Raw genomic sequence first — 14,215 nt, 5'->3', positions numbered from 1 at the left:
TCTAAAACTGATACTCGATATGAGACGGTGCCCAATTTGAAATGATGCTCAACTAGAAGTAGCACATGTTGCGAGGCTGCTCGGCTTGTGGCTTATGTTGCCTTGGTTGGCTTGGCTTATGGTGTTGAAGGTGAGGGAGTCCATTTTATAAAATAAAGGCTCGCTTCTCAATACATGAATGATGGGCTAGAGTTGATGCTCTCTAATGATGTTGAGGGAGTCCCTTTTATAGGATAAGGGCTCGCTCCTCGATACATAAGTGATGGGTTAAGAGTGATGCTCGCAGCGATGCGGTTGCTCAGCTGGTGAAGATGCTCTCTAATGGAGGTGAGGGAGTCATTTTTATAGAATAAGGGTTCACTCATCGATACATGAATAATGGGTGCTTTCTAATGAAAGTGAGGGAGTCCATTTTATAAAATAAGGGCTCACTCCTTAGTACATAAATAATGGGCTAAGTCCTTCAAGTATTTTTCATGAGGCCCAGTTGAGGCCTAATATATGGTACATAATGTAGTTCCCCAAGTATTCAGTCAATAGAGTTTGTTGGCTAGAGACTTCAAATTCAATCTATGTATGGGCCGAAGTGGCGGTTGTTCGGAGGCGGTCTTTGTATACCATGCACTGAAGCTTTGTAGGTGTAGCTTTGAAAGTGAAGCTTTGAAGCTGGAGCTTTTGTAAATGAAGCTTTTGAAGCTGGAGCTTTGTAAATGAAGCTTTCGAAGCTGATTGACATGAGTGATGCTCATGAATGTTTATGTTGATTGACATGAGTGATGCTCATGGATGTTGACATGAGTGATGCTCATGGATGTTGACATGAATGATGGTCATGAATGTTTATGTATGATTGACATGAGTGATGCTCATGTATAATTTTGGAGTACTGGACGTACTTTTGATCATCTAGTTAGTGATAATAGCGGCAGGCTGCCAAATAATTTTGGAGTACTGGACGTACTTTTGATCACCTGGTTGGTGATAATAGCGGCAGGCTGCCGAATAATTTTTTGTAGTACTGGGTGTACTTTTGATCACCTAGCTGGTGATAATAGCGGCAGGCTGCCGAATAAATTTGGAGCCACAGGGCCTGGCTCTTTTGGGCATATGGGCCTTGGCCCTCCACATAACATTCCAGCCCATTATTTTGGGTTTGCCGTTTTTTTTTATTACCCTCTGATGGGGTTTATACAGATGTCTCCGAAAGATAAGAAAAATAAATCACATCATTCAAAAATAAATCCGACCCTTAGCTCAATGGGTCACGCCCATAATTCCCTTTTCTGCATGTCATTACGACCGCAATTATGTCTGCTTTTTTATCTTCTTTTGCTTTTTGTTTTTGCTTTTGTTTTTCTGCTTTGCTTTTGCTTTCCCATGTGCTCTCGCAGAGTAAAGCTTCCCCTTATTCCTTGCTTTTGCATGTGGGTGGTCGACAACGCACCATCTTTTTAGACAATGGAGTGGGTGGGCAGCCCTGCTTGTTCTCTACTTCCTGTCCATTATTCTTATATCTTTTTTTCTTTTTCTTTACCTCCAGACTTCTTTTTCCTTTTTCTTCACCAACAGATGGCTGTTTTCTTATATATATATATATATATATATATATATATATATATATATATATATATAGGCCCTTTATACAAAGGGATCCCCATTTTTTTCAAAAAATGGGGATTAGGTGTAGGGCTCACTTCACATCGAACTTCAACGATCCGAACCGTCTATTTTGTAAGTCTCAATTCATAGATCATTCTTGCAAAAATTCAATTTAATCCGAAACCATTTGCCTATTTAATTATCAAGATAAAATTTCATTGTTTCTTATATAACAAAGTATTCGTTCATTTCTTTGAACCCAATTAGATGTCATAAACATTTCCGATTTGGCTAATATTTTGTAAGGATGATCTATGAGGTGCAACTTGAAAAATAGACGGTTCGGATCGTTAAAGTTCGATGTAATGTGGACCCCACAACTAATCCCCATTTTTATAAAAAAATGGGGATCCCTTTCCTTAAAGATTTCCTATATATATATATATATATATATATATATTATATTGCAGCAACCTCGAGAGCATTAACAACATCAAAAGAGCATCAAAGTAAAGCTGCATGCGAACAACAACCATGCTTTTGTTCATACCCTTGTACATCGGCTTATCTCGGTGCCCAAAAGGCACCATTTTCATCCTTCTGCTGGTCTTCCACCGTAGAAGCACTGTCTTGAGCGCTGCCGCTAGTTCCGCCAGCAACCGACGCTCTGAGCTGCAGACCGACTCTTCTGCACCGTCTTTTCCACAGGGGAGCAAAACCCAGTTGCCCAAGGCTGCATCATAATATTCCTTTTCAACAATCACATCTGGATTCTTGTAAGTATCACTACCAGAATCCTAGGACTGCAATCCACTCTCTGTTTCGGGAGATCTCACAACCTCGATATTTGTCTGGTACTTGATTGAAGGCTTTGATTGCCATCTACCTGAGGACACCTTATCGAGTGCACTGTCATGGGCCAACTTTAGAACAGCACTTTGTCCAGACCAAAAAGATTGCACTGGCTCACATATACCCGCCATCTCTTTCCTTATTGCCCATGCACGCCGAATGACACCCCTGCAGATACAAACGCCTGCTTGGGCTCAGCACGGGTCAGGGGAACCCGAATGCTATCATTGTTGATGGTTCGGCGTGGCATCGACCCACCATCAAGTGGCTTGCGCTCGTCCTTATCAAAATTTCGGCCAATGTGCACAGAATGAGTGAGAAACGAAGTCTTGTCATCGGAATGCCTCGTGGTTGGAGACATGTGGGGCCGAGAACGATGATTGGCCCGCCTTGTAGGATTTCCCCACGCGGTGGGTCGGTCGTAAGTTAAATGATCCGTAGGCCTAACAACTACCCCAGGAGCAGAAATGATAGAGAGATCAGAGGGAAACGAACCGCCATGGAAGTCCTTGAGCGTCATGGTATTCCCACTCACTTTCTTCTTTGACATCTTTCTCTCCCCCTCTTCTCTCTCTACTTTCTCTCTAAAGATATTCCCTTTGATTCAATTTGTATATTTTGATAGGAGATTGGGATTGACGAGGACATAGATTGGATTGGAGGAGAAGAAACAGAGGGAAAAAGCTTGGGAACTTTGAAAGATCGCCTCTCTGCGTCTCTCGAAAGAACTATTTCTCGCTTATTAGAACTCCTTCATCACTTGCGTTCTTTCCTTCCCTCTATAGATTGAATGGGTGTGTCTTTGTCGGTGTTGGGTTGTTTGGTTCCTGGGTTTCTGCAGATTCACAGTGGAGGTATGAAAAAAATGAAAGAGAACCAACATAGCTTTTCGTGTCGTTTCCCACAGACGGCGCCAAATGTTGATGCACAAAACCGGAGGGGTCTTGGAATAACGTAAATTCGACTGTGAATCTGCAAGAATGTAAAGAACACAAGATGTATAGTGGTTCACTCCAATGTTTGGGTTACGTTCACACTGATATTGATTGTATTTCTCTCTAACTGTATGTATGGATTACAAGGGTGAGGGGGAGTCCCCCCCGAGAAAGAGAGAGATGGGGAGAGCTGTGCTCTGAATGTGAGAGTGAGGCGTCTGTATGTGAGGATGAGAGCTTGAGATTTGTGAGGGTGAGGAGGCCCTTTTACAGAATAAGGGCTCCTCACTTATTACATATTTGCCCCTTTATTTATTACATAATTACATTTGAGTCCCTCGAGTATTTATACGAAGTCTAAATACGGAGGCCCTAAGTATGGTACAAACAATCTGGTTTTCACCGCCTAGCTCATATGGCTACCTTAGAAATATTCACCTTCTTATTCTTCTTGTCTTCTTCCTCCCTCACACAGCTACCACCTGTGGTATATCAAAATGTACAGCCGGCAGCCAAAACCAATTCGATTCCCGGTTCGGCTAAGCAACTTTCAACCCTCAAATTGTGGGTATCCATGGTTTGATCTCTCATGCAACAACCAAACGAGAACCATTCTCACTCTCCCATTATCCGGGGAGTTCATCGTTGAGAGCATCAACTATACGTACAGGCACCAAATCATATCCACCAACGACCCCAACAACTGTTTCCCTAGGCGGTTCCTCGACCATGACATTAGTCTTAGAGATTCACCCTTCTTCTATCTGCATGGCCTCGAAAACTACAAGTTCCTCAACTGCTCGTCTCAAGATGTAGCAGCATGGACTTACGCACCCATTTCTTGCCTCAGCATTGAAATCTACAAGATCGTTGCAGTACCGACAAGTTTGTTATTGCCACCGGGTAACGAATCATCTAGTGGCAGATGTTTTGTGATCTCAACAGCATCTGTTCCAAGTTTATTTGATCCATTGGAAAGTGTTCAGTTGCAATGAGACGAGCCTGATTGTCTTTCTTGTGAAGCAGTTCGTCTTTATTGTGGATTGAAGAATGGTTCGCAAACAAAGTGCTTTGGTTCTTCAAATTCTTTTATGTTAATTTTATGAGCTATATTGTTACATTATTAATTATTATCATTATGCTTGACGATGATCTAATACTACATGCACTCATTCTTATCCAATATTTCTAATAGCAACAGATGTGACATATAACATATTAGTTGATGAAGATGCTTCAAATTTAAACAAATAAAATGATGTCACATGATCAGTACCGATCCTCGTCGATGTGTGAGCTTTTCCATGTCTTGCTGAACAAAATCGCCATCAGAGGGCTACTCTGCTTTGCAGCGATGGATCTGTTGTCTTGGAAGAATGACTGGGTTCTTCAGACGAGGCTGCAATGGTATGGTGTTTTGGGAAGAACAGGCTACGGGTATGGCTGCCATTTAGGCTTGCTTCTGCAATTGAGGGAGCCGGTGGACCGTGGAGGGAGGGAGAGAGAGAGAGGAGAGTCAATGGCTGTCTGTGGGAGTGATGTTGTCAAGAAATAAAATAAGAAAAGGAAAGGTTAGTGACAGACACAGAAAGAATAAAAAACAGAAAAGGTGGGGAAGAAAGATGGTTATTGGGTAGAGGGACAGTTGGTTGATTAAATAAAATAATAATATATTATATATATGTGTGTTTATATATATATATAGAGGTAAAAGATTGTTTATTACATTCATGTTTTGTGATTTTCAACATTTAGTATATCAAGTTTTTTCGTTTCAGAGTCATACCTAAAGTGTCAATTTTGGGACAGTCTCATACATCCGTTAGTCAAAATGTTAAATCTGCCGTTAATTGTGACATGGTGCCCATGTGAACAATGTGGACAATAAGTGGGCGCCATGTGTCATCCACGTTTTTTTTTCTTTTTTTTTCTTCTTCCCCCTTCCTCCTTCTCCTTCTTCCTTCCTTCTTCTTCCTTCTTCCTTCTTCCTCCTTCTCCTTCTTCATTCTTCCTCTTCTTCCTCCGATTTTGGGGAATTTTTTTTTTCTTCTTCCTCCTTCTTCCTTCCCCTTCTTGTTCTTCTTCTTCCTCCGAATCTGGGTTGCAGATTCGGGCTTTTTTTTTTCTTCTTCTTCCTTCTTCTTCCTTCTTCTTCTTTTTCCTCCGAATCTGGGTTACAAATTCGGGCTTTTTTTTTTCTTCTTCTTCCTCCTTCATTCTTCTTCTTCTTCCTTCGAATCTGGGGAAGATGAAGGTTTTGTTTTTTTTTCTTCCTCCTTCTTCCTTCCTTTTCTTCTTCTTCTTCCTCTTCCGAATCTGGGTTGCAGATTCGGCTTTTTGTTTTTTGTTTTTTTTTCTTTTTTTTCTTTTTTCTTCTTCTTCCTCCTTCTTCCTCTTCTTCTTCTTCTTCCTCCTTCTTCCTCTTCTTCTTCTTCTTCTTCTTCTTCTTCTTCTTCTTCCTCCGACTCCGACTGCAACTTTTTTTTTTTCTTCTTCCTCCTTCTTCTCCTTCTTCCTTCCTCCTTCTCATTCGACTCTGACTGCAACTTTTTTTTTTCTTTCTTCTTCCTCATTCTTCTCCTTCTTCCTTCTTCTTCTTCCTCTGAATCTGGGGAAGATGAAGGTTTTTTATTTTTTATTTATTTATTTATTTATTAATATATATATATATTAATTTTTTATTTTTTTATTTTTTAATTTTATAAATAATTTATTTTTAATTTCCACGTGGATGACACGTGGCACATAGTCATTGTCCATATGGGCACCACGTCACAGTTAACGGGAGACTTAACAGTTTGACTAATGGATGTATGAGACTGTCCTAAAATTTACACTGTAGGTATGATTCTGAGACGAAAAAAACTTGATGTACTAAATGTTGAAAACCACGAAACATGAGGGTAGTAAACAATCTTTTACCCTGTATACATATATATATATATATATATAAAATTTCTCCCACATCTTTTGAATTTTTTAATATTTTCTACACACCACTAACACTTGATAAAAAATATTAAATAATTAAAAAGATGTGGAAGAAGTAATTTGGGTTGTGTGAATATAATCTCCCTATATATATAGATTTGGGATTCCCGAACGAATGAAAATGTGAGACCGATTCGGGATTGGTACCAAAATTTTCGGGATTTTCGGTTCTGGATTTTTTTTTATTTGTGATTGGGATTTTTTCAATATGGTTTGGGATTTTTTTTCCAACCCTAATTTTCATGCTAGTTGTGTAGTCGAGTGGCTTAGATTGAATGCGACGTAGCCTCTTTGTTGAAATGCACTGGTCGATATTAAGTTGTTAAGTTCGTCTTAGACGTGATTTTTCAGTTGCCTATCTTGTAAATGTTTAATAAATGTAATCTACATATTAATATAGCACGAATACAATTTCAGTGAAGAACAAGAAGAGTCAGATGAGCGTTTTTCATTCATTTATCAAAGTAATATTAGGGAAACTAAATTTGTAGACTAAATTTTGTAAACCAAATGACATGAAAGTTGATGATTGTATTATTACGTAAGTGTTAATTAATGTGTTTATTTCTTATTGGTGATTGTTGACCTTAAAAACTACCAAGTCTACGTGGCGCGCAGGCCGAGTAACTAATAAGCTAACTATGTCCTTTAGTTGTGTGAGGGGCGTGCTAACTTGTTGGCCGAGTTCGGCCGGGGAGTGAAATATAGTTAATGTGGCGTTGGGCTGTTGACTTCTTGATCTTGAGACTGCGGCCGAGGAAGGAACATCTTTTGGCTTTCCGGTTCTAGAGCCTGAAGACAAGGCTACTAGTTTCTTCAAAGTTCACAAATCGTCGGCACTGGGTTTGGTCTCGGTAATTATATTCGTGAGAGTATAAGTACGCTGAACTAGTATCAGACTATACGAACACAAATACTCGAAAGAGATAAATGTCTTGTTGGTAAATGTGGTTCGACCGTTAAAATGCCAAACTCTAAAATGTACTTGTGAGTACCCAATCATAAAACAAAACTCGGCTTTCAATGTGCCAAGCATAGTACCCTAGTAACACCTCACTTCATTGAAAAGGCTGATGAGATGACCTCTACCAATAAGGACATGGAAATCCTTGTTGATCGAGACTTGGATAAATAACCAGTCGGCCTCGAAGCAGTGCTGTCTATCCAAATTGATGGTGCTCCTCAGTCGGCTGATTCTACGGCTCCAGTGCTGTCTATCCAAACTGAAAATGTCGCCGGTTGCCTTCACAGTTGTCTATCCAAACTGAAGATGTGTTGGTGGGAAGAAAGGGGAAGAGGAAAAAATCTCAGGGTTGTTGAGAAGCTTTGCACAGGCAATTTGTGTGTTGATTTGAAGGGGGCCTTGAATGATGCATTTCCTTATCTATTTATAGTAGTGAACCCCCTTCATAGCCGAACTAGAAATGTACTCGGATTAGAACTCTTCAACCCAATCTGAGAAGGTTTCAGCCAATCCTAACCCATATAAGACTTTGAACCAGGCTCCATAACGAACCAAATTCATCTCCTAATTCTAAACATCTTTAGCTTTAAGACTCCTTGTTGCATTAGGGTTTGACCACTTCACCCTTATCTAAACCAATCTTCCTCGTAATAGGATTCGGTCAACCTTGAGTGGACGGCCCATGACAAGATTCTAGATGAATGCTACTGGGCCAAGAATGACTTTAAGTTCGGCCCAAAATATTATTTTGGGCCCAAACAGTGATACATCATTTCGTTTACAAATTTAGCCTACAAATTTGATTTACCTATATATAAAAAATGCTAGACAGACGGTGTGGATGAAAGAAAGTGCAGACTGAAAAGTATGGTGAATTAAATCCAACCATGGAAAACGGCTCTAAAAAAAAATGGACTCAAACTAGAAGCATCAATCCAAACTCAAGGCTTCAAATTTAATTGTTGTGTTAATCACAAATATACCCATTAATTTTATTTGACGACGAAGTAGTACAAAACATGAAAGCTCTTCAAAGGGTCGTCATCTCCTTTTGATTCCAAAATATCAATGGCAACACGTTTTTCTTTAAATCACTAACTATGCAGAAGGAAGGACTTAAGATCATTCCCACCAAATACTTTTTGACTTTTCCCGACAAAATTTTTCTACAAAAGTCAAAATTGTTAGCAAAGTGTATTTCTCGAGGAGAAAATTTGTCGGCACTTTTGTTGCGTAAAGCATGTCGTCTAAGAGTTTTCGAGACGATTTTGGTATTTTGTCGACTAAGATTCAACTTTTCGTGTCAAGATCCTTTTTGTCTTCCATCTTTCCCGAAAAATATTTTTGTTGATGCAGGTCTTTTTAGCTGACGAATAATACTTTTCAGCCCACAAAATGTGTTTGTCACGATGGATATTTCATCGGCACAACCTTCTCTCTCCCGACAAATTGGTTTCGACGGGAAGAAATTCAATTTATATTAAAAAAAAGCTTTAATGCTCAGCTCTTACATATAGAATGTTATACAAAAATATCGTTAGTGAAATCAAGATCTTGTTTAAATTTTAGCCATGTCAGAAATGTGAGCATGTGTAATCAGGCAAGAGGTATATCAAACTTGTGATTAAACCACAAACTGATAAACAAAGTTTGAAATCCAAGCTTTCTGCCACAAAACTCAATGAAGATCAAAACCAACTCAGTCAACAGGAAGCCCTAGCTACAACTTCTCAACAGCCTGTTGAATGATTTTGAATTCAAAGATTATTTGTAATTATCTGTAAATTATCTTTTGGTTTGTTTGAAGAGTTTGTTCTTCACTCAAACTCTAATTGTAATTTCTATATAAAAGCATTAATACAATATGCTCAAATCATCGAGCACATTTCTTATATGGTATCATCATTTTTTTCAGTCTCACAACAACTTCTCTTTCTCAAACACAATGTCCTCTTCCCCTGCCTCTCCTCTCACTAATGTTTCTGCCTTTCTTCCTTTGAAACTCGACCACCACAACTACTCTTTGTGGCGTGCACAATTTGTTCGCTTACTTCGAAGTCGAAGTTTCATGCTCTTTGTTGACGAAACGTCCAAATGTCCATTTGCTTTTCTGCTAGATGATGATGGTCAACTTACTGATGACATCAACCTTTTTTTTGAACCTTGGATTCAGTAAGACCAGATGGTCCTTTCATGGCTCACCAGTTCCCTTTATCCTCTTGTCATGCATGTTGTTGTCACGTGTGTCAGTGCTGCCGAGGCTTGGAAAGCTTTGCAAGACCGCTATACACCCTCTTCTCATAATCGAGTCATTCAACTCCATGGTGAACTTTTCAACCTTCGCCGAGGTGACCTTAGTATTGCTGATTTTTTGGACAAAATTAATACTTTGGCTAATCAATTAGCCATGTCTAGTGCTCCTATGTTTGATCCTGATTTGATTGCTACGATAATGAACAATGTTAGACCCTTATATGAAAATACTGTGGCATCCATCCAAGCTCGAGAAACTCCTATTTCCTATGCTGCTTTGGAAACACTACTCCTTAATGCTGAAAAATGTCATCTCACTTTTACATTGTATGGTGATACTCATGTTCCTACCCTGACTGCCATAGCTGCCAACCATGGACGCCATATTCATGCACCTGCTGGCTTTGCGTGCGGTGGAGGGTGTGCTAGTAATGCTCATCGCCCTAATGGTAATGTTGCTACTCCTCCTCATGGACGCCCCGGTGTTCTTGGTGCCGGTCATTCCTCTACTGATTGTCCACCTCTCAAGTGTCAAATATGTTGCCGCAACGACCATTCTGCCATTGACTGTTATAATTGCATGAACACTGCCTATGAAGGCCGTGTTCCCAGTGCACGCCTCACGACTCTTGCTGCTTAGGCTCCTCGTGTAACCCTTGCTACCCCTGCTGTAACAACTTGGCTCCTTGATTCCGGTGCCAATGCCCACATCACCAATGATCCTGGTCAACTCACAAATTCCCACGAGTATACATGCACTGATTATGTCACTGATCACTCATATATTTCATGCATTTATACCATCCATTTCTAAAGTCTTTGTGATGTTTTTGTGTTAAAATTATGGCATTTTACCTTACCTTGTGTTAATGTACAATTAATTTTGTTTTAGGATCAATTTCAAGAAAAATGAACTGAAAAGAAAATAAAGGGGAGGGGATAGACACGGACTGACAGAGGAATAAACAAAGGCAGCAGGATGTGGAAAGCAGACAGAGCAGAAAAGCAGAGGGAAGGAGAGCACGGACGGCAAAAAGAAAAGAAAAGAATAATAAGAGAGGAAGTGGGAGAGACACGGAGACATAAAGAAAGGCCAGTGCGCAAAGAGAGTGGAGGACAGACTGAGTGTACAGAGTGGAGTGCACACTGATAAACATAAATAAAATAAGAGAGGGGAGTGCATTGACGGAAAAACAAAAAGAAAAAAAATAGAGGGAAAAGAGAGGGAGACTGACGGGATAAAAAGAAAAAATAAAAGAAGCAGAAAAAAGGTGCAGTGAGTGAAAAAGAAAAGCGAACGCAAAGGGAAGACAAGCAGCAGAGCACAGAGGAACAGAAGCAGCAGAGCACAGAGGCAGAGATGCACAGAAAACTGTGCGGAGAAAGAATAAAAAAAAACAGAAAATAAAGGCGCAGGGAAGTGTGCGGAGAGAAAGAAGAGGCAGGAGAGCAGACGTGAGAGAGACTGACGGGAGCAGAAGACAGAAGCTGAGAGCAAAGTGGAGAGACTGACAAGAGAAAGAGGCACGGCAGATAGCAAAGCTTCACTCTATTTTTTGGTTTTATCTTCTCAAACCCATGTTTTACTTTTGGTTTAATTTGTGAATTATGTGTAACTAAATTTTAAGTAGTTAGGGGCTGTTTTGAATCCCCGAATATGATTGCAAGTTTGTTGTGATATTTTGTTTGAATGACTTTTATGAAAGGATGAAAATTGTTTCACTACTTATGTCATTGATAAATTCTTTATGTGTTTCTATGGATGCATACATAGTGAGCATATCTAGGATTTTAATGCTATGAATATATGTTTACCTGCCCTTGTTGAATGAGGACCTACATATGTTCTAGAGTAGCACTTGTTAATTGTGGTTAACATGTGAACCGATTTCTAGGATAAGTAAGACAACGCCAGTACTTACCATGCCTTGTGATGACTCAAACTCTTTTCGTTCTTAATGATTTCTTGTTAAATCTATGAACACGCCATTCTAGATTGCATGCTAGGGACTACGTTAAGTTGAAAACGCCATTCTCTTAACATACTACGTAAGAAAGAGTAATAGGTTGTGTTCTAACATTGAGCCAACTTGAGCATCTTCATCCGGAAATAAAAGGAATTTGAATGAAACATAACATGCTTGCATGATTATTTGGTGGTGGATAGCATTCCCCTAACTTGTTTTTTTTAACTTGTGAATTAAAATCTATTGGTATTATTTAAAACTTGTTGAGGTCCTGTTTTGTCCGATTTAATTTAAATAGCTAATCAACTCCAAAAATCCCAAAAATTTGTGTGAGCATATATTGGGGTGTCTAGTTTATGTGTGTAAAATTTCGTTGCATTTGGATAAGTGTAAGTTAGTCTAATAATTATTGTTCGGTGGCTGGTCAGTGGAGACAGCCACCCTGTTTTTGTGACATTTTAAGTATTTGGATAAAACAATCTTCTGCGGGAAAGACCCTTATTTTCATATGCTACAATCGAAAAATTTTAGTGTTAATAAGGAAAATCAATAGGATTATTGTGGGCTACTTTGTGCTGTGCTTTTAAACCTACCAAATTTTGGCGCCGTTGCCGGGGATTATTATTTCTAAATTACTTATTTTTCTATTGTTTTCTTTTCTTGTCCAATTAGTGTTTTTGTTTTTATTTCAGGTACTCTTTGTAGTACATGCATACTCGAAAGTCTAAGAGCATTGATCTAGCTTTCTACGATCCAGAGATTGAACGAACCTTTCGAAAGCTTCAGAGAAAAATCAAGCAAAAGTGTGCATCGGTGTCTTTACCACCATCTTCTCCACCACATTTAAGTTCGGAAGAGGAGAAGGAACCACAAGAAGGCATGGCTGATAACCGTACATTGAGGGAGTTGGCAATGCCAAATACGGATCAACAACCATTGTGCATCACATATCCAAATGCAGAAAGAGGATTTGAGCTTAAGTCCGGCATGATTCACTACTTGCCTAAGTTCCATGGCTTCTCAACAGAGGATGCCAACAAGCATCTCATGGAGTTTCACGTGGTATGCTCAGGAATGAGACCAACAAATGTGGATGAGGAGCAAGTCAAGTTGAGGGCATTCCCATTTACATTAGAAGCTAAGGCAAATGAGTGGCTTTATAATTTACCTTCGGGATCAATGAACACATGGCACCAGGTGAAGCAAGCATTCTTGGAGCAATATTTTCCGGCCACAAAAGCTGCAAGCATAAGGAAAGACATATATGCAATCCGACAACAACATGGAGAGCCTTTTGGAGATTACTATGAGCGGTTCACACATTTGGTTGCATCTTGTCCTAACCATCAGATTTCAGAGCATTTACTAATACAATACTTTTATGAGGGATTGTACGGTACTGATCGTGTAATGCTTGATGCAGCAAGTGGAGGAGCATTCATGGACAAGACGCCTACTAATGCTAAGGCATTGCTAAAGAACATTGCTGGCAACACACGACAATTTGGAGGGAGAGATGAGCTACCTTTTAAGAAAGTTAACGAGGTAAGTGCTAATTCTAGTATTGAATTACAATTAGCTAACTTGACTAATCTTGTGCAACAGGTTATTGTGGCTCCAAAACAGGTGTGTGGTGTATGTTCAAAGATAGGACATGCCACGAACATGTGCCCTTCGTTGATGGATCAAGGTGGTCTTGAGCAAGCTAATGCATTAGGAGGATTTCAAGGGCAACAAAGGCAAAAGTATGATCCCTATTCCAACAACTATAATGCAGGATGGCGCGATCATCCACACTTAAAGTGGAACAATCAAGATAACGGACAACAATCTGTTCCCAACAACTATAACCGTCCGCCTGGCTTCTTTCAAGCAAGACCGCATGCACCATTTCAGCCTCAACAACAACAAGCTCCAAGTAAGTCTCTTGAGGATTTAATTGCTTCTTTAGCTAACTCTACTCAATCTCATCAATAGAAAACAGACAAAGTAATTGAAAACCTTGAGCGCCAAATGAGTCAGTTAGCAAGTTTGATGGGGCAACAACACCAACCAGGAAGGTTGCCTAGCCAAACCGTGGTGAATCCAAATGCGGAGCAGATGAATGTTGTGACTTTAAGGAGTGGAAAAGACACAATTGAACAAGGGGAGCTACAAACCAAGAATCTTGAGCAAGATGAGGCTTCAACAGAAACTGAAAAGTCTCCTAAAGATACAGAATTGAACAAAAAAGATTCTGATAAGGTAAGTTAAGAAGTTCAAAATTCATTTAACTCATGTGTCCCTATTCCTTTTCCTCGTAGGTTTATGAAGTCTAAGAAAGAGCAAACTGATAAGGAAATCTTGGATACTTTCCGGAAAGTCCAAGTGAACTTACCTCTTTTAGATGCCATAAAACAAGTGATGCGAAATATATAAGCACACAAATTAAACCCTCTTTTTATCAATTGTAGTAAAGTATGTAAGTAGGGATCGTTCTAGGCCGGGGATTAGGAGGGATTGCTAAATCACTTGGAAACTGACTTGAAAACGTAAAAACAAAGTTTAAAACACTAACTAGACTCAAAGAATGCAAAACTATACTTTAAAACACTAAAACAAACCAAAAAACTCAAAACAGCCCCTAAACACTCAAAACTACCTTAAACACACAA

At 39.5% G+C, this 14,215-nt stretch overlaps 1 protein-coding gene across 1 annotated transcript; it reads left to right on the top strand.

Annotated features, from left to right (window-relative positions):
• Positions 1 to 12,269: 12,269 nt before the first annotated feature.
• On the top strand, positions 12,270 to 13,879 carry LOC114824205 (uncharacterized). Its single transcript, XM_070823236.1, has 4 exons — positions 12,270 to 13,106; positions 13,167 to 13,433; positions 13,539 to 13,805; positions 13,865 to 13,879. The coding sequence occupies exons 1-4, from the start codon at positions 12,270 to 12,272 to the stop codon at positions 13,877 to 13,879; spliced, it is 1,386 nt and encodes a 461-aa protein (XP_070679337.1).
• The last annotated feature ends 336 nt before the right edge of the window (positions 13,880 to 14,215 follow it).

Source organism: Malus domestica, chromosome 06, assembly GCF_042453785.1.
Source record: "Malus domestica chromosome 06, GDT2T_hap1".
NCBI lineage: Eukaryota > Viridiplantae > Streptophyta > Magnoliopsida > Rosales > Rosaceae > Malus > Malus domestica.
The sequence above is the reverse complement of the archived record's forward strand: the minus strand, read 5'-3'. Positions and strand labels throughout refer to the sequence as shown.

Coding starts and splice junctions, on each gene's coding strand:
- LOC114824205 (XM_070823236.1), top strand. CDS start 12,270: ATGCATACTCGAAAGTCTAAGAGCATTGATCTAGCTTTCTACGATCCA. Junction 13,107..13,166: donor CTTTTAAGAAAGTTAACGAG/GTAAGTGCTAAT, acceptor CTTGTGCAACAG/GTTATTGTGGCTCCAAAACA. Junction 13,434..13,538: donor GTCCGCCTGGCTTCTTTCAA/GCAAGACCGCAT, acceptor TCTCATCAATAG/AAAACAGACAAAGTAATTGA.